The sequence below is a fragment of the Thermobia domestica genome, chromosome 6 (genome assembly GCF_964235325.1).
Source record: "Thermobia domestica chromosome 6, izTheDome1.hap1.1, whole genome shotgun sequence".
NCBI classification, from domain to species: domain Eukaryota; kingdom Metazoa; phylum Arthropoda; class Insecta; order Zygentoma; family Lepismatidae; genus Thermobia; species Thermobia domestica.
Window position 1 is genome coordinate 259312058 of NC_137459.1, and position 27671 is coordinate 259339728.

The following is a 27671-nucleotide window of genomic DNA, read 5'->3' on the forward strand; positions in this document are numbered from 1 at the left end:
CCCATGGCATTTCCTATTTGAGTTTTTGTTCGGTTCATTTTGTTCAACCGTTTTCGAGATATCCCCGTGGAAAGATTAAAATGGGCCATCCTGCATATATATATTTATACATGCATATATATATATATATATATATATATATATATATATATATATATATATATATAGCCGCGGACACAGTATATGATTAAGGAAGGGGCTAAACCATGGTTTGCCGCTTTATCCAGTGTAAAGAAAGTAGGATTGAAGCCCATTTTATCCAGTGCATCAGTGCATACCTGAGCGTTAAGGGGGCTATAGTCCCTATAGCCCTCCCCTAGGATCTGCTATATATATATATATTAAAAATGCTGAAATTTTGTACCAAGTTGGGAAATTCTTCTTGATACTCTGCAATATCACTAGATAAACAAGCAATGTTGCTAAAGCAAAATAAAATTTATTTTCTCAAATTGCGCTACGTAAAGTATTACATATTTAGTTATTTAACAAAACCACAATAGAACATACATTATTTATGTAGCTTGGAAATCTCTAATAACTCAAATGGCATGGACGGTGCAATGCGCATCAACTGTACCTTAGTATCAAATACTGTGATCTTGGTATAATATATTTCGAATGAATGAAGGAACAAAGTTACAAGAAACGGAAAATTTAAATGTTTCTAAAGACTTTACTTCGAAAACGCGCTGACATATCACGTCTCATCATGCAGATGCTTCCAAAAGACTTAAATTCTTATAACGCCATTTACAATAATTGTTATTTCAAATCGCTTCAGAGATACCAAACACATTGGTAGTGATTGTTATACTGCTTAAAATGACGCATTTTTATTAAATTTTTATAATGATTATTGCTTTCCTTTGCTTCTATAACATTACAACAGTTTTTGGTGGTTTTAATTACAACCAGTTACATTATTTTAAGCAGTGTTGCCCACTTAAATAGATAGCTAAATATTATTCTAAATATGTGCAAATAAGGTAGATAAACTGCAAAATATTTTAAAATTACTCGTAACTTATTTTATGGTGCAAGAATGCTTTCAGGAGACGGTGTTTTTCATAGTCTTTTGGCTACTTATAATGTTAATGTTTAAATCTTCGTTCCAGCAATACATGTAAATGCAAATTGTAACTGAGATTAAATGTAACTGATACATTTTCAGTAACACTAGTTGTTCCCCTTAAGCCTTAGGCCTGGTGTACACTTTAGATTAAGATCGTGCTTAATTAAAAGTTCTAATTGCACCCTAATTACATTTCACTTGCTTTAGTTTGACCACCGACCACCTCAAACACGATCCATACCATATAGCTATATGCAATTATTCAAGAACTTACAGTTAGTAATACACAGTGTTCCCTTTTGTTTTGTTTTGTTTTAGTTTAACGTCCCACACTTATGCTAGGGCGGCTAAAAGAGACGTGGAGTTAATAATTATAGTGGAATCCGAACCACTTCGGTCGTTCAAATTTACCCCTACCGGAAATCGAACTCGGGACCACGCAAACCGAAATCAAGAGTTGTAGTCGCTAGACCAAATGGAGGTCCTCACACTGTGTTGATTTAAATCATTCAGTCAGTGTTGTCAGATCCGATGATTAAAAAGTAGCGTGTCTGTACTTCGAAAGTAGCGAATTCGAACTATTTGTAGCCCAAATATATAGAAATGAATACTGATGGTGCTGATAAAATAATTTAATATGAGTTGGAAAGTGTGCTGGATGTATTGCAAGAAGAAATAATGATCGACGGACGAAAAGAATTCTAGACTGTGCGACCTCCAACTGTTCGTCCCTCGATTACTAATTCACCATTCCTCATTTAAAAGAATCACCCCGGGAACCGAACTTGTGTCCACAGATTAAAGCGGCTCATTAACATCTGTGTGCACCCAGGAGGAATAGCATAATTGAACTAAACAGAAAAATCAAATAAAAACGAGCCCCCAAAAATCTCTCTGCAAACAATGTACCGAATCCGGTTTAGATGCGCCAGATTCAAACAAAAACTTCAATACACCAAACACAGCAATCAAATAGGTAGATCCAAAAACTTTAATGAGGAAGTTAATAATATGAAACGATTACGCCCAAGGATTAACTTATAATAAAACTTTATTCATACTAATAAAAAAAAAACTCGCATCGTTCATTTCGAAGAGAAGAATCCAGCCCTTTATAGAAGAGAACCATTTATCGCGCATATCTACCCAAAATTGGCCGAAGGATGCTAAACGAACTATTTAACGAAAAGTTGGGTAAGTCTAATTTCGCCTCCCACGTGAGGTGTCAAACGGGACTTGAACCCCTAGCCTCTCCTCCCACTAAAGGAGTGGCGTGGCCCCCGAAGCCAGCTAAAAAAAAACGGTTCAGCGACTTAATTCGCTTCCCCCTTCACACAACCTTCTTGCTGCGTGGTACAGTTTAAGACCAACAATTTCCGTAGCCCCCAGACTCTCTTCCTCTTAAGAGAGTTGTGGCCTGAAATTATATAAAAAACTAAACTTTTTGCATCGCGGCGATACAGCCCTCTTGCTGTACCATATCAATCTCTAGCCGCCTCTTCGGCTAAGAATCTGAGAATTCCAGAAAAGAGATCCCGTCCCCTCTTTGGACAGAAATCCTAACCATCTACCTCTTTAGACGGTCGAGCTGGAATCCTCCCCCACCTATAATTCTCCTGCTCTTATATAGACGATACAACCAACGGTCACCAGACAGACGCTTGGTTTAAAAATTTTAAAATTAACAAACAAAAAATATCAACGGGCAATATAGCGTTGGTTTCTGGCTCTCCCCTAAGTGAGCTGTTTAAAAAAAAATCCTGTGGGAAAGAAGGAAACTGCATGTTAGTTAACAAGACATAGAAACAAAATCACCAAAGACAAAAATAAAAATATAGATTATATGAAATGTAATAATAATTTACCCGGCCTGGATTTCTCTCTAAATCTATATTAACTGATAATACAATACACAAGAATAATTAAACAAGGTAATATATACAAATATAAATAGCAGCTCCCAAAAGGGGGCTGCAACTGGATACCACGAGACAAAAACAGCCTAGGAAACCTCCGCATACAAGAAGGTGTGACGAAGTCAAGAGCCACTGGAGGAGTAACCTGGAAAAGAATTGCCCGTTAGATAGTTCTGGAGAAGACTTGGAAAGACCTTCATCCAGCAATGGATTGATAATGGTTGATTACGATGATGGTGATGATTTTATTATATCTGGACCTCGGAGGTAAACTAAACCAAGTTATAATTTCGTAATTTTACAGAAGCGAAAACCTGGTTCCCCAACTAAGACTAAATATATAACTTTTACTAGGTAAGGTAGGGTAAAAATGGATCCAAAATTTAATGAAAATCATAGATCGAAAAAAGTATTTTTGACTATTCAATCCATCATGTTGCAGCAAAACTACGAAAATTAATACAAAAGAAAACTAGAAAGTTAAGAATCACTTGTTTTGGCGAGTGAGAAAAAATAGATACAGATAACTCGAATTACCTATATACTTATATAGTAGTATTGGCCTGACTATAGGACACTTTTTGGCCCCTGGGTCCCTGCCTCAGGACCCATGGTCCCTGGCCGGGGTCAATGACCTAGGGGTACATAAGACCACCCCCCTAAATTTTGGCAGGGGTACATAGGACCAACCCCTTAAATTTTGGAAATTGCCAAATCTAAAAATTTGGTATGGTAGCCTAGGACCATAGTATGTACCTCTATCAGTATTAGGGGTTCATGTCGTTCCCTTTCATGGGTAAAAAATTACCAAAAAGTCAAATTTCGGAGGTTTTTGACCTAATTTATCCCCTTGGATGCGGTGTTATTACCCTATATGGTTATATGGGTGTATACAGGGGTCCATTCCCTTTCATAAGACATGGGTATATTAATGCACCCTTTGAAAAATTTGGGAGGGGTACCTTGGCCCACCCCTTAAATTTTGGAAATTGCCCAATTTAAACATTTGGTATTATAGTACAGGACCCTAATAAGTATCAAGATAAATTTGGGTGGTCCACCTCGTTCCCTTCTAGGGGTACAAAATTGCCAAAATATAAACGTAAGCAATACGTTGTACCACGTGTTTGGTTTTTGGTCGATTTTATCCCCTTTGATGAGGTGTTATTATCCTATATAGTTATATGGTCATGTATAGGGGTCCATTACCTTTCATAAGATATGGGTATATTTGTGCACTCCTTTAAAAATTTGGGAGGGGTACTTTGGCCCACCCCTTAAATTTTGGAAATTGCTCATTTTATATATTTGGTATTATAGTATTGGACCCAGGTCCCTGGCCGGGGTCAATGACCTAGGGGTACATAGGACCATCCCCTCTAAATTTTGGCAGGGGTACCATGGCCCACCCCCTAAATTTTGGCAGGGGTACATAGGACCACCCCCCTTAAATTTTGGAAATTGCCAAATCTAAAAATTTGTTATGGTAGCCTAGGACCACAGTATGTACCTCTATCAGTATTGGGGGTCCATGTCGTTCCCTTTCATGGGTAAAAAATTGCCAAAAAGTCAAATTTCGGAGGTTTTTGACCTAATTTATCCCCTTTGATGAGGTGTTATTACCCTATATGGTTATATGGGCGTATACAGGGGTCCATTCCCTTTCATAAGACATGGGTATATTAATGCACCCCTTGAAAAATTTGGGAGGGGTACCTTGGCCCACCCCTTAAATTTTGGAAATTGCTCATTTTATATATTTGGTATTATAGTATTGGACCCTAACATGTATTATAATAAATTTGGGTGGTCCACATCGTTCCCTTCTAGGGCTACAATATTGCCAAAATATAAACGTAAGCAATACGTTGTACCACGTGTTTGTTCTTTTGGCCCAATTTATCCTCTTGGATGATTTTCTATTACCTTATATGGTTATGTATAGGGGTCTATTCCCTATCATAAGACATAGGTACATTTGTGCACTCCTTTAAAAGTTTGGGAGGGGTACTTTGGCCCACCCCTTAAATTTTAGAAATTGCTCATTTTATATATGTGGTATTATAGTACTGGATCCTAACATGTATTATGATAAATTTGGGTGGTCCACCTCGTTCCCTTTTAGGGGTACAAAATTGCCAAAATATAAACGTAAGCAATACGTTGTACCACGTGTTTGTTTTGGCTCAATTTATCCCCTTGGATGAGGTCCTATTACCTTATATGATTATATGGTTATGTATATTGGTCCATTCCCTATTATAAGACATGGGTATATTGATGCACCCTTTAAAAATTTGGGAGGGGTATCTTGGCCCACCCCTTAAATTTTGGAAATTGCCCAATTTAAACATTTGGTATAATAGTATAAGACCCTAATATATATATATATATATATATTACTATAAATTTGGGTGGTCCATCTCGTTCCCTTTCGTGGGTAGGAAATTGCCAAATTTTAGTACAACCACGTGTTTCGTTTTTCACCTAATTTATTCACTTGGATGAGGTCCTATTACCTAATATGATTATATGGTCATGTATAGGGGTCCATTTTATATCATAAGACATAGGTACATTGATGCACCCCGGGAGGGGTACCATAGCCAATCCCTTAAATTTTGGATTTTTTTTCAATTTAAGCATTCGCTATCATAGTACATGACCTCAATATGTATCATGATAAATTTGGGTGGTCCACCTTGTTCCCTTTCATGAGTAAAAAAAATGCCAAAATATAAACATAAGCAATATGTTGTATCACGTGTTTGGCTTTTGGCCCAATTTATCCCGTTTGATGCGGTCTTATTACCGTATATGGTCATATGGTCATGTATATAGGTTCATTCCCTATCATAAGACATGAGTACATTGATGCACCCTTTAAAAATTTGGGAGGGGTATCTTGACTCATCCACTCAGTTTTAGAAATTGTTTAATATAAGCATTTGGTATCTTCGTACAGGTCTTCAATATGTACCACTATAAATTTGGATGGTCCACATCGTTCCCTTTCATGGGTAAAGAACTACAAAAAATCAAATTTCGGAGGTTATTGACACCTATTTAGCACGTTATATGGTTTATTACCTTTATATGTTTTTGTTCTCTTTTAAATTTGGGAATTATAAAATAACATAATTTGGTAAACGTTTTCTAGGACCCATTGGTGTTCCTCTTATGGCCAAATATTCAAAATTTAAAGGTTATTGACCGGCTTTATTATTAAATGAGTACAGGATTTATTACTTTTTCATAAGACACAGATGTATTTGTGTACCAATCTTAAATTTTGGGAGGGATACATTTCTTCTTGTCATATCAATAATTGGTAATTGTTCTTAAAATTGGATAATATCTCATTCATTGGGTAAATCATTATGATCACGTGATCAGTTATTGACCTATGATGGGATTAGGAGTCCAGGACATTGGTACATTTAAACTTTGTAGGATAATTTGAGAATGCGTCATTGGTATTGATTATTACAGCCAAATATAAACGTAAGCAATACGATGTACCACGTGATTGACCTTGATGAGGTAGTGTACAGGGATACATAGCTAACCTTATTGAATCTTATGACTCATAGTCTTAAGGGAATACATGCTACAACACTGGCAAAGTTATTGTTGATGTAATTTGATTGGTTGATCACTATCTTTCGTGCAATCTGATTGGCTGATCACTATCTTTCGTGCAATCTGATTGGTTGCTGAGTTTCAAATCTTTGCTGCATTCAGTTTTGTTTTAACATTTGAAAAGTTTGAAACTTTGGTTTGACATTTTTTCGTTTGATATTTTTAGTTTAAAAATTTTTATTTCGAAATTTTTGTTTGAAAACTTTGTTTCAAAATTTTGTTTGAAACTTTTCGTTTGAAATTTTTGTTTGAAAAATTTTTGTTTGAAATTTTTGTTTCAAAATTTTGTTTGAAAATTTTTTGTTTGTAAATTTTTGTTGCAAAATTTTGTTTAAAATTTTCGTTTGAAATTTTTCGTTTCCAATTTTTTTCGTTTCAAAAATTTTGTTTCAAAGTTTGGTTTAACATTTTTAAATGTTTGTGCACTCATTAGTAAAGAACCGGAACTGTTTAGAACTAAAACCTCTGGCAAAATTGTGGTGCAATAGTACACATCAGAATATGAGGTTGTACTTGAAATAAAAAAAACACAATTCATTGAAATGGATCATTTTATTACACTCCACATACATCCATACCAGATAAATTATCTGAATATTGTCGACACAATGTATTTTGAACTTCTTGCACTAGTTTGTCTTTAGCGTATAATTTTAATTCCAATTGAAGTCTTTTAAGGTCTATTGCGATATCAATTGGTGGAAACTCAATGTCCATTTGATCACAAATAAACTGTTTATCAATACAGTTATGCACCCACGAACGATGTTGACAACCATCACAATATCTAGATACATGTTGTACAATATGCATAACACATTTTTCAAAATAGTACTTTTTCAAGAATATACTTGTTTTGTTGCACACTTCCACTGCATGTTTAACACACTGAAATACGCTGATGAATTTGTTCCATTCCGTTTGTGTTAGATACACCATGTTGCGAGGGACATGAAATGTACTCTTTTTACGTAACAGCACCATCTTCTCTTCGAGGACTGTACGCAGCACCACTTCATGATTTGAGCCTAATGATTTGACTATGGTCACATTTAGCTCATCATGAAAATAATCGTTCATTTGGTCGATTCGTGAACATAATATTTGCCATTCTTCAAAGGTCAGTTGTACACCAAATTGTTCTGCTTTGCCCAATCAAATTACTGGTTCAAATGTTCTAGCACTGATACCAATCATCACATGTTTTGTTTGAAATATATTTATTGGATAATAGCTTGCGAAGATGAACTCTTTATCGTTAGAAGTACACATCTTTCCTCCTGAAAAGCACTTGCTCAAATGATTTCGTGGGATGACAGTGTATTGGTTGATTTATAGAACTACGGCTGACGTCATTGGAAAGGAATGTGCTGACGTTTGAATTCATGGTTTCATCACAGTTGCTGACGTCATGCTGACCAACCAAATTCATACAACTATGTCTGACGTCAAAGGAATGTGCTGACGTTTGAATTCATGATTTCATTACAATTGCTAACGAATCTGGCTGTGTAGTAAATTCAAATTGATGACTTCGACCCAAGAATCCTTTATAACATAAAGATACAGATCCAGTATTTAAGAAACGCAGCAGTTCTTCTTGTTTTGATGCTTCCATGGGAAAATATCTTGCTGGTAAAATTATATTCTTATCATTTTCAAGCTTCACTACGATTCTTAATCCAAACTTTGTAGGGATCGTTTGGCTAGCTAAGATTCTATAAGGTACATTCTGTTGTAAATCAGTAATCTTGGTAAATGATTTCATCACATCACGTGTGTTTAGAAACTACAGACAAGTAGCCATGATGATGTTATCATGAATACTAACTCGAACGATACTTATATATGATGCAAAACTCATGACGTTGCATTATCATGTTCTGACGTGTACTATTGCACCACAATGTTGCCAGAGGTTTTAGTTCTAAACAGTTCCGGTTCTTTACTAATGAGTGCACAAACATTTAAAAATGTCAAACCAAACTTTGAAACAAAATTTTTGAAACGAAAAAATTTGGAAACGAAAAATTCAAACAAAATTTTAAAACGAAAAAAAATTTCAAACAAAATTTTGAAAAAACAAAATTCGAAACAAAAAAAATTTGGAAACGAAAAATTTCAAACGAAAATTTTAAACAAAATTTTGCAACAAAAATTTACAAACAAAAAAATTTCAAACAAAATTTTGAAACAAAAATTTCAAACAAAAATTTTTCAAACAAAAATTTCAAACGAAAAGTTTCAAACAAAATTTTGAAACAAAGTTTTCAAACAAAAATTTCGAAACAAAAATTTTTAAACTAAAAATATCAAACGAAAAAATGTCAAACCAAAGTTTCAAACTTTTCAAATGTTAAAACAAAACTGAATGCAGCAAAGATTTGAAACTCAGCAACCAATCAGATTGCACGAAAGATAGTGATCAGCCAATCAGATTGCACGAAAGATAGTGATCAACCAATCAAATTACATCAACAATAACTTTGCCAGTGTTGTAGCATGTATTCCCTTAAGACTATGAGTCATAAGATTCAATAAGGTTAGCTATGTATCCCTGTACACTACCTCATCAAGGTCAATCACGTGGTACATCGTATTGCTTACGTTTATATTTGGCTGTAATAATCAATACCAATGACGCATTCTCAAATTATCCTACAAAGTTTAAATGTACCAATGTCCTGGACTCCTAATCCCATCATAGGTCAATAACTGATCACGTGATCATAATGATTTACCCAATGAATGAGATACTATCCAATTTTAAGAACAATTACCAATTATTTATATGACAAGAAGAAATGTACCCCTCCCAAAATTTAAGATTGGTACACAAATACATCTGTGTCTTATGAAAAAGTAATAAATCCTGTACTCATTTAATAATAAAGCCGGTCAATAACCTTTAAATTTTGAATATTTGGCCATAAGAGGAACACCAATGGGTCCTAGAAAACGTTTACCAAATTATGTTATTTTATAATTCCCAAATTTAAAAGAGAACAAAAACATATAAAGGTAATAAACCATATAACGTGCTAAATAGGTGTCAATAACCTCCGAAATTTGATTTTTTGTAGTTCTTTACCCATGAAAGGGAACGATGTGGACCATCCAAATTTATAGTGGTACATATTGAAGACCTGTACGAAGATACCAAATGCTTATATTAAACAATTTCTAAAACTGAGTGGATGAGTCAAGATACCCCTCCCAAATTTTTAAAGGGTGCATCAATGTACTCATGTCTTATGATAGGGAATGAACCTATATATATAACCATATGACCATATACGGTAATAAGACCGCATCAAACGGGATAAATTGGGCCAAAAACCAAACACGTGATACAACATATTGCTTATGTTTATATTTTGGCATTTTTTTTACTCATGAAAGGGAACAAGGTGGACCACCCAAATTTATCATGATACATATTGAGGTCATGTACTATGATAGCGAATGCTTAAATTGAAAAAATTCCAAAATTTAAGGGATTGGCTATGGTACCCCTCCCGGGGTGCATCAATGTACCTATGTCTTATGATATAAAATGGATCCCTATACATGACCATATAATCATATTAGGTAATAGGACCTCATCCAAGTGAATAAATTAGGTGAAAAACGAAACACGTGGTTGTACTAAAATTTGGCAATTTCCTACCCACGAAAGGGAACGAGATGGACCACCCAAATTTATAGTAATATATATATATATTAGGGTCTTATACTATTATACCAAATGTTTAAATTGGGCAATTTCCAAAATTTAAGGGGTGGGCCAATATACCCCTCCCAAATTTTTAAAGGGTGCATCAATATACCCATGTCTTATAATAGGGAATGGACCAATATACATAACCATATAATCATATAAGGTAATAGGACCTCATCCAAGGGGATAAATTGAGCCAAAACAAACACGTGGTACAACGTATTGCTTACGTTTATATTTTGGCAATTTTGTACCCCTAAAAGGGAACGAGGTGGACCACCCAAATTTATCATAATACATGTTAGGGTCCAGTACTATAATACCACATATATAAAACGAACAATTTCTAAAATTTAAGGGGTGGGCCAAAGTACCCCTCCCAAATTTTTAAAGGAGTCCACAAATGTACCTATGTCTTATGATAGGGAATAGACCCCTATACATAACCATATAAGGTAATAGAACCTCATCCAAGAGGATAAATTGGGCCAAAAGAACAAACACGTGGTACAACGTATTGCTTACGTTTATATTTTGGCAATATTGTAGCCCTAGAAGGGAACGAGGTGGACCACCCAAATTTATTATAATACATGTTAGGGTCCAATACTATAATACCAAATATATAAAATGAGCAATTTCCAAAATTTAAGGGGTGGGCCAAGGTACCCCTCCCAAATTTTTCAAGGGGTGCATTAATATACCCATGTCTTATGAAAGGGAATGGACCCCTGTATACGCCCATATAACCATATAGGGTAATAACACCTCATCAAAGGGGATAAATTAGGTCAAAAACCTCCGAAATTTGACTTTTTGGCAATTTTTTACCCATGAAAGGGAACGACATAGACACCCAATACTGATAGAGGTACATACTGTGGTCCTAGGCTACCATAACAAATTTTTAGATTTGGCAATTTCCAAAATTTAAGGGGGGTGGTCCTATGTACCCCTGCCAAAATTTAGGGGGTGGGCCATGGTACCCCTGCCAAAATTTAGAGGGGATGGTCCTATGTACCCCTAGGTCATTGACCCCGGCCAGGGACCTGGGTCCAATACTATAATACCAAATATATAAAATGAGCAATTTCCAAAATTTAAGGGGTGGGCCAAAGTACCCCTCCCAAATTTTTAAAGGAGTGCACAAATATACCCATATATTATGAAAGGTAATGGACCCCTATACATGACCATATAACTATATAGGATAATAACACCTCATCAAAGGGGATAAAATCGACCAAAAACCAAACACGTGGTACAACGTATTGCTTACGTTTATACTTTGGCAATTTTGTACCCCTAGAAGGGAACGAGGTGGACCACCCAAATTTATCTTGATACATATTAGGGTCCTGTACTATAATACCAAATGTTTTAAAATTGGGCAATTTCCAAAATTTAAGGGGTGGGCCAAGGTACCCCTCCCAAATTTTTCAAGGGGTGCATTAATATATCCATGTCTTATGAAAGGGAATGGACCCCTGTATACGCCCATATAACCATATAGGGTAATAACACCTCATCCAAGGGGATAAATTAGGTCAAAAACCTCCGAAATTTGACTTTTTGGCAATTTTTTACCCATGAAAGGGAACGACATAGACCCCCAATACTGATAGAGGTACATACTATGGTCCTAGGCTACCATACCAAATTTTTAGATTTGGCAATTTCCAAAATTTAAGGGTGGTGGTCCTATGTACCCCTGCCAAAATTTAGGGGGTGGGCCATGGTACCCCTGCCAAAATTTAGAGGGGGTGGTCCTATGTACCCCTAGGTCATTGACCCCGGCCAGGGACCATGGGTCCTGAGGCAGGGACCCAGGGGCCAAAAAGTGTCCTATAGTCAGTCCAATACTACTTATATAATATGTATGTCCTTGGTTTGCAACTAATTTTCAATCAGTATAAAATTTCAACGTAATAAACGCAAGATTAGTTTTCTCGAATAAAGATTGCATGCACCATTGAGAGCTCAAGAATAAGATTAATCTATGTTACGGCACTGGATATGTGCTTACGTAATGCATTACGACCTTATGAACTAGTATAAGAACAGAATGCACTTAAAATGAGACGCGAACTATGCGAAACATCGGACTTTGAATCTAACTTGTTTTGTGATCCAACTCGAGACATCAATAGCAAAGATGAGTGTAGTGGCTCCCACCACAAGGTTCAGGACGTTCGTGTTATAAAGTGTCAATTAAACACGGAGATGTGAGACGGTAATAAAGCATTTAATCAATTTCAAACAAAATACGTATATTGTAGTAATACTTTACCCTATTTGTTAAGATAATGAACGTTATATTCTGTTTTTAAAATTACAGTCAAAGCAGAATGTATTGAATAATGAGAAATTGTAAAGTTTCAATTTCGGTACGAATTAATACATTCGTGCTGCTATGTGTTGCGTTATCCGTTAGGAGGTATTGAACAATTCTGATTCAAAGGAAGGAAATAAACTAGTGTATAGTACTGGAGTTAATTTAATAGAGTTTAATTGTATAGGCAGTTCTGAGGCTATATGAGACAAAGTCTATTGCTGAAAGTGAAATATGGGTTCTATTAGGGTTTTAGGGTGATATACCCACTGATCATTGAACCTGGAATACGCGCATGGAAAGCATTAGCACTAGCAAATTAGCTATGAAGAGGTACACCATACCATAATTCTAAGTCAAAATGAAAGGAAAAAAATAAGCGGAAACGACAGACTGTACGAGAATAATACTTTCACTATTTTAATTTCACACTATTTATTTTGAGACTTTCGAGACGAGACCGAGATTTGGTACTCGAGACCGAGACCGAGATCGAGACAAGCATCTGTTGACCGAGACGAGACCGAGACCGAGACTGTGATTTTTTACTCGAGACGAGACCGAGACCGTTATTTATCAACCGAGACGAGACCGAGACTGTACGAAGTCTCGTCTCTTCTCGTCTCGATACCATCCCTAATCTTGATCAGTATTTCAGAATTAAAATATATTTACACAACACTCAAAATAAAAAGACTGCTACATGGTACCTCATAAGAATGATTTTTTTTAAAGTAAAATAACATCACAGTTCCTTTTCGTAATTAAAACACGCTAGGAGCATTTCTTGCTGCATTTCCCTAAAATTTCAATCCCCACATAAAATTTCTTGTCTCCAAAGATTAGGCAGAACGGGAATTCCCATTCTGCTTAAAGGAAAGATTATTGAAAATATTTTCTACAGAGTACTGGAGGGAGACAGAACGGGAATTAATTGTATAGCCCATTTGGCAACTAAATACATTTGATTTGAAGAGTCTCTGCTCTAATTTATACTTGGAGTACAAGAGGAAAGCGAGACATTTAGAAGGTAGACATGGGTAACCTTTTGCATTGTCTAGTATGGTTGCCAGATCACATGAGATGTCACTCAATTTCTCATTTATTTTAATCACTATTTTGTAAGGTTGTGGGATATGAGTATTATGATTGGGAGAGGAAAATTACTTCTGACAAAAGTAAAATACTAAAAATAATAATCGTTATCATCATCACGGAAAGTATTTGGGTCCGGTAATGGAAACAAAAATATGTATAAAATGTTGATATTGTGTAAGGAATATATATGAACGAGAGTCGTAAAGTGAAGCGGAACTACGAAAACTACTTTACAGCTAACAGTTACCTTTGTCAGAAAAACAAAAACTATACTAATAGGTAGAGTGTTAAAACGCAAAGACTGTATGCTTAATAACAGGCGCCCACGGAAATGATAATACTCGTCCAAAGAATTTGAACTCCATTGTCTAGCGTTCCACATTTTTAATTGGTCATAGTATGTAAAGTACATTAATTAACTTACTGTAGATGTGTTATTTTCTTGAAGCTCTTCTGTTTGCATGGTAATACGAAGTTATCGGCCACCTAGACCTGTTTGATTATGATTTAGACAGCACCGACTTTAGGTGCAAGTATACGCATGATGAGCCCTATACAGAATCATTTCTAGCGCGTATTAAGAGTCTGACTAACGTGTAATGCGAACTTCCGTATTTTGTAACACATTGGTAATGTTACTGAAGATTTATATAAAAAAAAAAGCTAACTACAACTTTTCTTTATCCAAACACAATAAGGTAAATAAAGGAGAGTCGAATAACTATATAAATACATATTACGTAGAATTTTCCTAATGTTTTTGGATAATCCTGCGGAATAGTCGTGGGTGACCTTTTTGGATACAAATTGTGGATAATGTCCCCAATGCATCACGAAATATTTAAGATTGCATCACGAATTAGTCAAACTCTTAGTGCGACGCTAATCACACCTGAAAATGTGTGCGGATACCTCTGTATATATCTTAAACTGTTCTCATACTAATATCGCGTGCGTCAGTAGGATCAATTTTGGATTACGTTCAATTTATAATGTTGTCTTGGACACATACAAGAAAACCTATATAGACGCAATATTGTGATAAATTTGTAAACTGGTCTATGTTGTGATTATATGAGGCATTCCACAAAGTAAGTGTGAACTTAACATCGGATCATTGTTTCATTTACCGAAAGCAATAGTAGCAATAGAATTAACAATAACAGCAATAATACTTAATTGTTGGGGAATATTTTGTTGAGTTTACTGTTGTGAATAAAATTTAAAATGTATTTGGTTTTCAAAACAAGCTTTGTTGAGTCCGTTCTTACTAACCGGAAGCCTGATATGACTTAAAGTCACTTGGCTTCAAGGAAATGAGTTCGCACACTCACCGCCTGCCTTGACATTTCAGATGTATCCATTATGAAGAAAAATGTGAAAGAAAGTGCTGAAACAATACAAACTCCAAGTAGATACGTCGTTCAGGAGCACAAAGTAAGATACTAATACATATATAAGAGAAACCAAAATAGTCAGAAATAGTTAGCATCAAGTACCGAGAGCATCTTAAAATATATCTGCAATTATCCAAACTGAACTCAATACAACACTTATGAGCTATTGAGAAACTAAATGTGAGTAAGCACTGAATATATATATATATATATATATATATATATATATATATATATATATATATATATATATATATATATATATATATATATATATATATATATATATATATATGAAACATCTGCGATAGTACTTGAGGCAAACATGGACATTTCATTAATTTTTTTTTTTTTTTTTGCATTTAATACTCACCACCGAGTCTCAATTCGGCCGTGGCTTGTACACTTTCTTCTTCTTCACTACGAACAAAACACTGGTACATTCCAGCATCTTCTCGCTGAACAGGATTTATAATGAGTCTGTCAGTCCCACTGAATGATATGCGATTACCAGGATGAAGCACTTGCGTATCCTTGAGCCACGTTATAACAGCGTTCGGTGCATGCCCACCCACAATACAATAAAACTCAGCTCGGCGCCCTACGTCAACCGTCACATGCTGGGGTTGTATAATGGCTGTGAGAGGTGAAGTCACGTGCAACGTAATCTCAGCTCGTTCTTCACCGGCAGTGTTATTTGCTATACAAACATATTTTCCAGAGTCTTCTTCAACTGCATGGAGAATGGCCAGAGAATCCCACACTCGAAACACTCTGTTATCTTCCATTATCTGTCTCAGCTGAAGCCTGTCGTGACGAAACCAACTGGAAAGAGAAACAAGACATATTCTTTCGTTAGTTTACGAAATTACTGCTACCATAATCGACAAATGGTCACCGGTTTTACGAATCGTATATGTTATTGCCGTAAATTAGAACAGAATGTTAAGCGTGATTTAATATTTAGTAACATAATTCGAAAAGGATATTGGAAATATTTAAATGTAAATAGTGCCTTGTTCATGCTATTTTTCTTTTTCTTTTTTTTTTCATGGTGGAACTATTAAGAACGCAAATGATTAGCCTATTAACTACGCTGTAATATATACCTATAGAATCATATATATGGAATAAAAAGGGGCTCACTCATCAACATCCAGTAACTGCGTAGCATAGTTGCTAACGTTCTCGTTTTTGGTACGAGCGGTCCTGAATTCGATTCCCCGTGGGAACACTCGGTCAAAAATTAATAGTTTTTTTCAAGCAAGCCATCTGAGTGAAGTTCTCCTGAATTCACGCCAGACAAATGTTGGAATGCCTAATGGACCAGGCTACTTCATTCCATTTCCATTTCTTTCTTCATTCCCAATTTCCCGCACAGCATGATCGCCGAGGGACATTACCCCTTATACATGACGGGCAATATGGCAATAGCCACTAAAAGCCCAGAAATATAATTCTTAATCATCAACACCAAGGCCATACTATAACTAGAAACGTGAAATTTGGACCAAAAAAGTGAAAAAAAGTATTTTCTCACTAAAGCGAAATGTAAGGAATATTTTTTTTTTTCGGGGGGTGGATATATAATTCCAAGAGTGTTAAAGCGACTATTTTTCTCTTTTTGCCAAAATATATTACCTCAAGAAATGCAGATGAATCTCGGGATGTAAATTGATTTAAAAAAAACGTTTTTCAGTGTTTTCAGAAAGTCCGATTCTAAAGGGGAAAAACCCGGGAGAATTTCCACAAAAAATAAATACCTGGTTTTATATTTGTTAAAATTTATTTCCCCAGTCTAAAGAATGGACACTTCTGCAAGTACTAAATATAAAGAATTTCTAAAATAAATATTAATAAATTGTTTCTTTTTTTTTCGAAATACTCATATTTACTAGTATCCATATAGTGTGACTTGTTTATTGAATTTTTTTTTCTTCTTCTTCTTGGAGTCGCGTCGTTATTACAATTTTGCATGTTAATATACGACTATTAAGGCTGCTCTCTCATGATGATTTAGATGCAACACAAAGGTATAAGGATAATCTTAGAGTTTATTTCAACGTATTGGAAAAGTGTGAGACACATTATTTCACCATTTTACTGCTTTTCTTTCCTAGGCAGGAGGAAAAATATTCATATCTCGTTAAAGGTGTTTAAGGGGAGAAATTTCATTACAAGCAACGAAAGTTTATTGCATTTTGATAAAAAGAATGACATAACTGAATGTTTCATCAACATTTCTAAATTTAAGTTTATATATTTATTTTTTTTTTAAATTTTTTTTCAATGGTTACGGGAAAAAGATAACAATAACAACCATTGTTTAATATTTGAAACCGTGTTCGGTGAATTTCAACAGTGGCTTTATATATATAAAAACAAATAATGAAGTATATATGGATTCACACTAAATTAGATGATAGTACAGGAAGCCAGAGATAAACAATTCAAGAGATGATTGTCTGCCAGTTTAACATATATAATTTAACATTTTTTTCGTAATTTGGTCCAATGCCACACTTGTTTCAAGACTCCCTGTCCATTATCATACAAATTCAAAAACAACTCACTCATTAACGTCACTTGAATCCGCTATAGTCTGAAACGTAAAATTTGTGCGCTTTACTATATGCATGACTCAGCCATGTGAGTATAAACGTTTGTAATAAACGCAAACTTTAAAGAAAGGAAGAGATATTTCTTTTTAATGTGCAATTTTAGGAGTCATTGGAGTTCATTATTTAAAATCCGGCAGGAACAACCTTGACAATAAATGAAAGAAACATGTTGAATATGTCTTTCTAAAATTCAACTCTAAGGAGAGAAAGAAGACAAATTAACTTATCAATATATATGAAAATAGAAGAGAAATGAATCCTTAGAGGTGGAGGCAAGAAATATGATTTATGACATAGTAATTGAATAGAAAGAAAATAAAAGTATTTAGATGCTTTTCGAAATTCAGTTTCCAAGGCATCTAAAGATAAGACAAACAGGATGTAATGGAAAGTGGGTCAATTAGAATTCACTAAGATTAGAGAGCTAAAATTAGGTACCCATTTTCTTTCTCACTAAAAGGAATTGTTTCAGTGTTTTTTTTTTTTTTTCTTTTGAATTTAGCTTTCACGAGGAGGAGGATAAGTTGATTTTCCAAAGGATTGCGAATTTCACATAGAGTTACAAAGGATGGGATACGGACAAAATTTTGCGGCCGAAACCTCGCCGCCCAAATCCTCGCGGGACAAAATTTCGGCGGGCCAAAACCTCGCCGCCCAAAATCTCGCGTGGGTAAAACCTCGCCGTCTAAAATCTCGTCTGGTTAAAACCTCGCCTTCCAAAAACCTCGCGGACCAAAATCTCGCTTGGCCAAAACCTTGCGGAATGAAACATTTCCTTAAAATTTAACCAATGAGTTTCTTAATAAGCAATTCCATATTACAAATAATAGAGTAAAGGCACCAAATATGGAATACTTTTTGTTTCTTCTTTTTTTTCCTCAGAAGTGCGTATTCCAGAAGAAAAATATTAAAGTATGAAACCAAGTATGAAAGTCTGTTCCACATTATTGATTTTTTACAATATTACAAAATTAAAAGAAACTCAATTTCCCATATTAGGCACACCCCACTCCTAATATGGAACACTACCTGTTCTTAAAATGGAATACTAGAACAAATATGCGCTTCTGCCTACAATACGACAATTGGATAATTCGAGCATGGGCAATGCATTCGAGCAATTTATTTGTTTATTTAAGGAATAAATTTATGTATTATTCCAGGAGAGGAGAAAAGGAAGTGTTCAGCCTCAGACTCAGAGATCAAATCGATTCTTAAGATAAGTCTACGAATTGGAAAGGACTCGACCCTGGCCTCAGAAAAAGTACCATCCCGGCATACGCCTGATGGGACTGAGAAAAACCAGGTAAAACCTCACTTATGGGCTGTAATATGGGCTGTCTGAGCAGGGATCGTGCTCATACTCGAATCCAAATGTCGCATTGTAGGTATTGTGGCCTGCATATCATATTTGGTAAGTCAATAAGACAAATAAACAAAAATTACATAACATTCTTAAGATAATTAAGACATAAAACATCAGAAATACCAGAATTTTACGTAGTACAAAAGGTAATTATAGAACTTGACAGGACTTATTCTTATTAGGCCTATGTTTGTAAATTGCTGTAATAAATCTGTAATAGCTACTTATTTTGACTTTTGGAATAGCTATAATATATTTTACCGTGGAATAAGCATATCTACTAGATACAACCAATAATAAAAATAATTCAACGAAATAATCGGGGAAGCGACAAGTAAGGTAAAAAATACCCGATATAAAAGAGAAAGTTCGAACATACTGGATTAGCGTGTCTGAAGACGTCCAAATTTTGATTCTAGTTTTACTTTACAAAAAAAATGGCTACAAACATAATTTTCTCCATCTTTCCTGGGACACACTTCGTGGGACCATTTTTTACAAACGCTTCGTGGACATTTTAATCAATCCCTTTCCCCTGCACTGAGCGACCGCAATGTTTACATTCCTTATCATCATCATCATCAGTAGGATCATTTAAACTGTCACTATCTTCGTTCAAGTCACTCACTGACTCTTCGGATTAACTTCTTAATTTGTATTCGCGTGATGTCCTTTTTTGGCTGTTTCGATAGGATTTTCTTGAGTAGAGTTTGGAAAGCTAAACAATTTTTAACTACTTACAATGATGAGCTAAAGGCTCGTTGTGTTGAAGTAGGGGCAGCTTCTAAATCGTTTTTGTGTGGAGTGTTCGTAACTATTTTCGCCTCACCTGGCTTTCGACCACGTGTGTTACGATGCTGGGGCTGAGTTGTGGTAGCGGACTCACTATTTCAATCTGTACTGCCGTTCTGTTCTCTTCACCTTGCACTGTAGACGACACGGCAGTTGGAACATTTGAACCAATAAAATTATGTGTTTCATTCGATCGGTTCACGCGTTCAGGAGTTATCGCGAGACACATTGACAGACAACACAAATGCCAAACGTCTCGACTAGGAGACATTCGCTGACCGTTGGTCTAAAATAATATGTCAGGTCTAATATAACTGACAATTCAGTTATTATTCTTCACTTCTAGTTCACATACGTATGAACCTATTTAGGAATATTCCATATTAGGATCTTGCTAGTGTTTCATATTAGTAAAATCGCCATTTTGGATAGTTCTCTTCCTCTGAGTACTGAATCTTTATGTCCTTATGGTACACTATGTATATAATCTAAATATCACGAACTCAGCAATAATACATGCCTCTTTGCGTACCCTCAACAGCCTGGAAATATACGCCAGAAAGTCTCAAGTTCTTAAAAAATATTATGTACGAAAAGAAAATGTTATATCATCGTTCGGCAGCCAACCATTCATGCGCAGACTAAGAGCGTCACTGTGTACAAGTTTACGTAAAGTGTTTCCGGTGGTAGCACATAGTAGACAAAATAGTCTGGTATTTCATATTAGGAACGTATTCCATATATGGCGCACCCACTCTAATAATAATAATAATAATAATAATAATAATAATAATAATAATAATAATAATAATAATAATAATAATAATAATAATAATAATAATAATAATAATAAAATAATAATAATAAGAAGAATATACGCCATATCGTGAGAGTGGTATTTCTCGGGCTTTTCCCGTTTCCTCCCACTTTCTTCATTCCATCATTTCCTTCATCCTGATCATCTACATCGCCTTTAACCTACAAGACATAATCGAGAGACCTAAAAACTCAGATATACTTTCATAAATATTATTCGCTTTTGTTAGAATTTCCTAAGGTTACCGTCAAAGTGAAATAAAACCATCCCGAGCTCAAACTCCATTTATGTTGAAAATTTGATCGAGACCAGTCGAGTGCTTCAAAAGTTATTAAGTCACAAACGCAGCCACTTTCATTTTTATGTATTTCTATATGTCTCCCTCTTCCCGTTAATGTGAAACGAGAAAAATCATTCCAGGCTCTTACCTCATCTGTGTGGGAAATTAGATCTAGATTGGTCTCGTGGTTCAAGAGTTATTAAGTTTCATTTGTTTTTAAATACCCCACCTCCACTTCGCTGTGCCATCAAAATGAAATTACCAAATACATTCAAGAATCAAACCTGATCTACGTTGAAAATTTCAGCGAGATCGGTCGGGTGGCTCAAGAAGTAACTTATGATGTCACAAACATAGCCATTTTCATTTGTATATAGGATAGATTTTCAAAGCAAGTGTTAGAATTTTTCTTGTCATTATTTTAATGCAATTATGTGCTATTTCAAAATATATACATATAGCAATATATAGAGCATTCTACATTGAAGAAATCGTAGTGACGACGTTTTATACTGACGACATTTCTTCCCAGGCAAGATTATGTCCCGCGTAGTTTAGACCAGGCGAGATTCTGTGTCCCGAGGATTTGGCCAGACGAGATTTTGGGACTCGAGGTTTTGGCAAGGCGAGGTTTCGGACCGAGAGGTTTTGGACAGGTGAGGTTTTGGCCCGGCGAGATTTTGGTCGGCGAGGCCTCCAACTCTCCAAATATAAATATAGTAAAAACAGTTTTAAAGTCTTAAGCAATGAAGCGAACAACTGAGTAGATTTCATATTTTTCAGCAATGGTCAAGCAACCACCCCTGGATCACTTCAAATGGATTGACCCTTTTGTCACTTTCACTAAAAATTCTTTGATTTACTAATATCAGCAATCCTCTATATGTAATGAAGCAGAAAGCTATTTCGATTATACACGTGAAAAAATGAACTTTTTTTTTTTCATAAATTTGCGATCCCACAGATTTGATTTTCTATGTTCGTGTAATCACTAGATATACAGAAATAAATGAACGCAAAAAACAAGCACAAGGGTACACCGGCTTCACAGAATAAAATTGTTATTTACTAAAATCGCACAAGCACACGTCTATCATTATTAGGCATTTTCCACAAAGACACGTATGCTACTAGTATAATTTATCCACTATCGATAAACTTAATTATTATGAAATTTTAAAATTGCTATAAATTTCTGTCATTCGTTTCCTTTCCTGTTATACGCTGCCAGATTCTACTCATCTTGCACAACTTGACAGATGTTCGTTAACGAACATAATGCTTCTTGCTATTTTCAGACTTTTTTTTTTTGTGTGTGTGTGGCTCTTTTCGGTGTGCCCATTATTACTTGCAAACATAAAATGACATGTCATCAACACGTTAATTAAAATTTCTTAATTATGCTTACTTCTCATATTTTCATTTGCCTTGTGAAAGTGAATTCTATATTTCTTTAATCTAATTCGCGAATCCTGTTGCTACGCTTGTTCACTCTCCATGCGAAAATTTCAGCAAAGTTGATAGTTCTTGTGTAAAGAGAGGTTACACACGGTAAAGAGTAAAAGAGGAAAGCACTACCAAGAAGCGTTTCAAGCTTGAAGTATACAGTTATTGAAAATGAATTTTTTAAATGGAAGTTTTTAATTCGTTTCCAAGGCATACCATCTTGTGTCGAGCGCTCATTTAGAAGTGCTTTCATCTTCTTGCACTCTCTCGTCACTTCGTTCCCGCTGTTTATTCAATGAAGTTACGCTTCATCCACCTTATGTATCTTGCTGCACCACCCGCTCCCTCCCGGAACCGTTGCTAACTACCCTCGCCTAAAGTGCTTGGCTGAGAGTTACTGAGCGCGCTTCTGGACTCTTATCAAGACGGCTCCTGGGAACACTTCTACTATCGCTACTTCCACTAATTACATTCACAAGGCAAGGCTGGATCAATGAGGCCACTGCGGCTATTATGTGGGCCACTGGCTTGCTATCAGTGTAACAAAGCCTCTCAACCGTTAAAAATAAACTTTCCTTACTCCACCTCTCTCTCTCTTTCTCTCTCTCCTGTGTGTGTATGCGTGTATGTAGGATAAAAGAAACAACTCCACTTCTGATCTTAATATGTAGCAGTATTCCTAAAATTTACCACCACAAAGCGTTTGTCAAATATGTCTGAAAGGGAGAATTGAATAAAATACTGGTACTCCTTGATACAGAAGAACTCTTCAGTTTAGCATAATTAGTAAAGAACTAACAATATCTATTCGGTATTACTAGTATCATAGAGGGTTCTGCGTACAATTATACCAAAATTGAAATCATTTGAATTCAAATAAACAGGAAGTGCTTCCCTCATTAAGATTTAAAATACAGAAATAATTAATAAATAAATAGTACAATACATACATACACAACCTTAGCAATTTAATGGAAAACGTGGAAACAAGTCAGGTGTCTGGGTTCGCAATGGCCAAGTGGTGACCGCTGCGCTAAGCTGTTGGTGGTAGTGTCTTAGGGCAAATTTCGTACTACCAGGTGCGTAAATAAGAAACCGGGATTTATATACAGAACAGACACAGTTATTGTATGACCGTGCTAAAAGTTATTTTATTCGGAGTACTGGCCATCGCTATCGATACATTTCTGACATAGTTCCGGCAATTTGTGGATGTCAGACCAAATACATAAATAAATAAATAAATATTCTTCTTGTGCTGCAAACCAATTACCAATCCATTTTCGTACATTTTCGTAAGATACGATGCACTGGTCAGCAAGTGCGTGTCCCATGGATACAAATAAGTGAAAACTGGAAGGCGCCAAGTCTGGTGAGTAAGCCACATGCAGAAGGATCTCCCAGCCAAACGTCACAATCGTTTACTTGACCGGTTCTGCTGTGCGTGAGTTTGTTTATCGTGAAGCACAATCACTTTATGTTGTCTTTGGTCTTATTCTGGCAGTTTTGCATGCAAAGCTTGATACAAATTAACCATTTTTTGTCAGTAACGTTGAGTATTAACGGTTTCAACAGGTTTCAGCAGTTCTTAACAGGTCACCCTCTTCTGATCCCACCAAACACAAAGCATTGATTTCTGTCCATAGCTATTTGGTCATGCAGTCGATGTTGCCGGTTCTCCTAAAGTTACCTATGTCCTTTTACGCTTAGAATTCTCGAAATAGATCCTGTTTTTGCCACCAGTCACTATTCGATGGAGAAATGACTTCCTTTTGTACCTGACGAGCATAATATCGCAAGTGTTATTTCGGTTTTCCTGAGTCGTTCTTTCGGTCGTTCAGTCAATTAATGTGGAACCCATTTTCCCACCTTCTGAATCTTTCTCATGGCTTTTAAACGTATGGAAACAACTTTTCGTGTCACATTTAATTGATCCGCGAGTTCTTGTTGTGTTTTAGCGTCATCCTCATTCAACAAAGCTTGCAATTCGCTGTCTGCAAACTTTTTCGGTGGTCTTCCACGTTCTTCGTTTCTCACGTCAAAATTGCCAAATTTAAATTGTTCAAATCACTCATAGCACTGTGACTTACCAAGAGCATAATCACCGTAGGCTTTTACAAGCATGCGTGGCGATTCTGCAGAAAATTTCTTCCAATAGTAACAAAAAATCTATTCTGTCCGCAAATTGTACTTTGTAGGTACAAATTGCGCCATGTTCAACGTTATTAAACACTACATTATGACATGAAAATTGTACGGTTGTGAGTTGGAAATTGTTATCAGCAATTAAAACAAGCAAGAGGCGCCAAGAATGCAGTTTTACGATAATCACAGTAACAGCTAACGGCGTATATGAACAAATTCCGGTTTCATATTTACACATCTAGTACGGCAGAAACAGTTGAACGGCAGTGTGCAGTGACATGAACAGACGGTGATAATGACTCATGGGTGACCTGTGTGATTTCCGAAGAGGACAATTTTTTGTTACGGTGCGCTCCTGACTAAAGTGGCAAGTGTGTTGACATTTCGATAACGACAGTGTTCAAAATGATAATGGGCTACAAATCTCACGGTGAAACCATTCTTACGGAGAACCACATGAGTAGAAAACACTCAACAACAGGTCCTGCCGACTACTACAGCGGATTGTCACTCAAAACCGCTGTGCGACTGCGGTGCAAGTCACGAAAGAAATAAAGTTATCTCTCACAACCTGTGTCGACAATTACAAACTACCGTGAATCACATGAAATCTACATATGTAGTCGGATTTTACGGGCAAGACCGCTGATAAAGAAATATAGCTTTTCAGTATGACGGCAATGATGTCGTGATCAAACAGCATGAGCTACTGATGACTGGAAACGTGTGATATGGTCGAATTACCCAGCGTTATTTCAAACCACGGAGCGTGTTTACGTGTGACGATCGCCAAAGTAGCATATTATCCGGAGTGTTTCCGCCCAACAGATAAACATGATGGGGAAACTGCGATACTGGGAGCCGCAACATTTTCTTTTTTAGCGGGTCATTTTGCTTATGCTTATTAGCTGCGTCACTTTCCGTAATTATGTCACCATTTTAGGAGACCATGCTCATCCTGTGGTTCTGGTGTTGTTTGCAGGCAATGTAGGCGTATTCCGTGGTGACAATGCGCCCATTCACACTGTTGAATCTCTTGCAGCGTGCTTTGGGAGACATCAGGGTGAAGTTAAACACCATCTTTTGTTCATTCAGTGACCAGACTTGTTTATAATTCAATATTTTTTGTCCTTTTTGGAGACACGAATCCGGTGAAGATTTCAACCTTCCATTCTCCCTCACGGAATCGAGCGATGCGCTACAGGGCAAATGGTGTATAATATTTCATCTGCTATTATTCATAACCTTTTCGATTCCATTCCGTGCCCCATGGGAGATGCTCTAAAGGTGAATGGTGGTCCAACGCTACATTAATCTGGCGACTTCACCTCTTTTCAGATGTTTTCATCAAATTGATATGGATCTGTATATATATAGGCTATTATGCTGTACATATATGTGTCTGTGAAAATTGCATATTGTTGAGTGAATGATTTATTTATATTTACATCCTTTGCCAGAAGGAAGGCTATAATGTACGAAACCTTGAGCTTAAAGCGGAATTTATACTATGGTAGGTGTTCGGTGTCACCCACCAGTAATCAAATCAGGGATCTTGTGCACCAAGTGTATGCTCGATAATCACTAGACCAGCGAGGAGAGTTAATCTGAGTCTTATGGTGATTAACACCCCAGCTCCTGATTAACAGTTTTTTAATGTACAATCACTGAATTAATTTTCTTACACACTATATCGAATGCGCATATTATTAGAACTAAAGTACTCTGTTTTCCTTCACTTTTATCCAGACGAAAATATGTAGTGTTGTCGCTCACGCTCTTGAGTTTGGTGCAAGCGATCCCGGGTTCGATTTCCGATGGGTAAGCGGGATCGGAATTATTCTCAGGCCAGGCATCCTGAAGTTTTCCTGTGTTGTTTTCACTCATTTAAATCATATACGGGTTAGCACCTAACATAAAAGCTGCCAGGTTGGTCTCTTTTCCCACTCCTTTCTCCTTTTTTTCACTATCTCGCGTACAGTTATCACCGAAGAACGTAATCCCTGATATGTGACGGAATAAAATGGCTATACATGTCGAAAGCTCAGAAATATAACTCCTCATTCCTAATTCCCAGATGGAGATTTTATACTGGACTGTATTTCGAGATTATGTAGTCGACACCGTATGTTGAATTCTTAGCAACGTAAGTCGAATTGTAAGTATAATCAAGTTTCTGTTACTATGTGAACCAGGATTATACTGCAAATGCAAAAGTCCAACACAATACAAACAGTATTATGGGAGATCTCAATATATATATATATATATATATATATATATATATATATATATATATATATATATATATATATATATATATATTGAGAATAAACTAGGAAACATTTAAATTATAAATAGACGGAATATGAATAGGAAGAGACTTTCGAAAAACAATAGCATGAAATAAAGCTACGAGTCAATGGCGAATAAAAGTCAACGAGAGGAAATAACATGCATATGGGCATATTTATACCAAGATGTTCGTGATACATATCACAATCGGTTCACAATATTATGTGCACCGTTAAGAAAAAATGACGGATCTTATACAGTAACTAGAAAGGAAACCATTGAAAATTTAACACGAAAGTTTTTCCCGAAGGATATAATGGAAGATGAAACAGAAGATCACAAACGAATAAGAAGAAAATTCGAAGAGCCGACACAAGTAGAACCGGTAAATAAGGAAGACATGGCAACAAATGAAGAAATCGAAAACATCATTAGGAAACTAAAAACAGGAAAATCACCAGGATTGGATGAAATACCAAATGAAGTATTCACGAAAAATAGAGAAATATGGACCCCGTACCTGACAAGACTTTGCAATGTACTACTACAACGGCAAGAATTTCCGGACTCATGGAAAATGTCAAAATTAATAATCCTGCTAAAAAAACGAAGACAGGGACCCAACTGATGTAAGCTCATATCGCCCAATTTGCCTGCTAAAAAACATAAGTAAAATATACGAAAAGATTATAGCAAATAGGATTAACAAACATAGGAATATGAGTGAA

General features: G+C 35.9%; 1 protein-coding gene across 4 annotated transcripts in view; it reads right to left on the minus strand.

Moving 5' to 3' along the window:
* Positions 1-27671, minus strand: part of LOC145688485 (cell adhesion molecule Dscam2-like) — a gene marked incomplete at its 5' end in the record, with an annotated part of 1010929 nt that overhangs the window by 596748 nt on the left and 386510 nt on the right. For all 4 annotated transcript variants that reach the window (XM_081762790.1, XM_081762793.1, XM_081762792.1 and 1 more), the window contains 1 exon segment: positions 15555-16006. In XM_081762790.1, the coding sequence (XP_081618916.1) occupies positions 15555-16006 (452 nt within the window).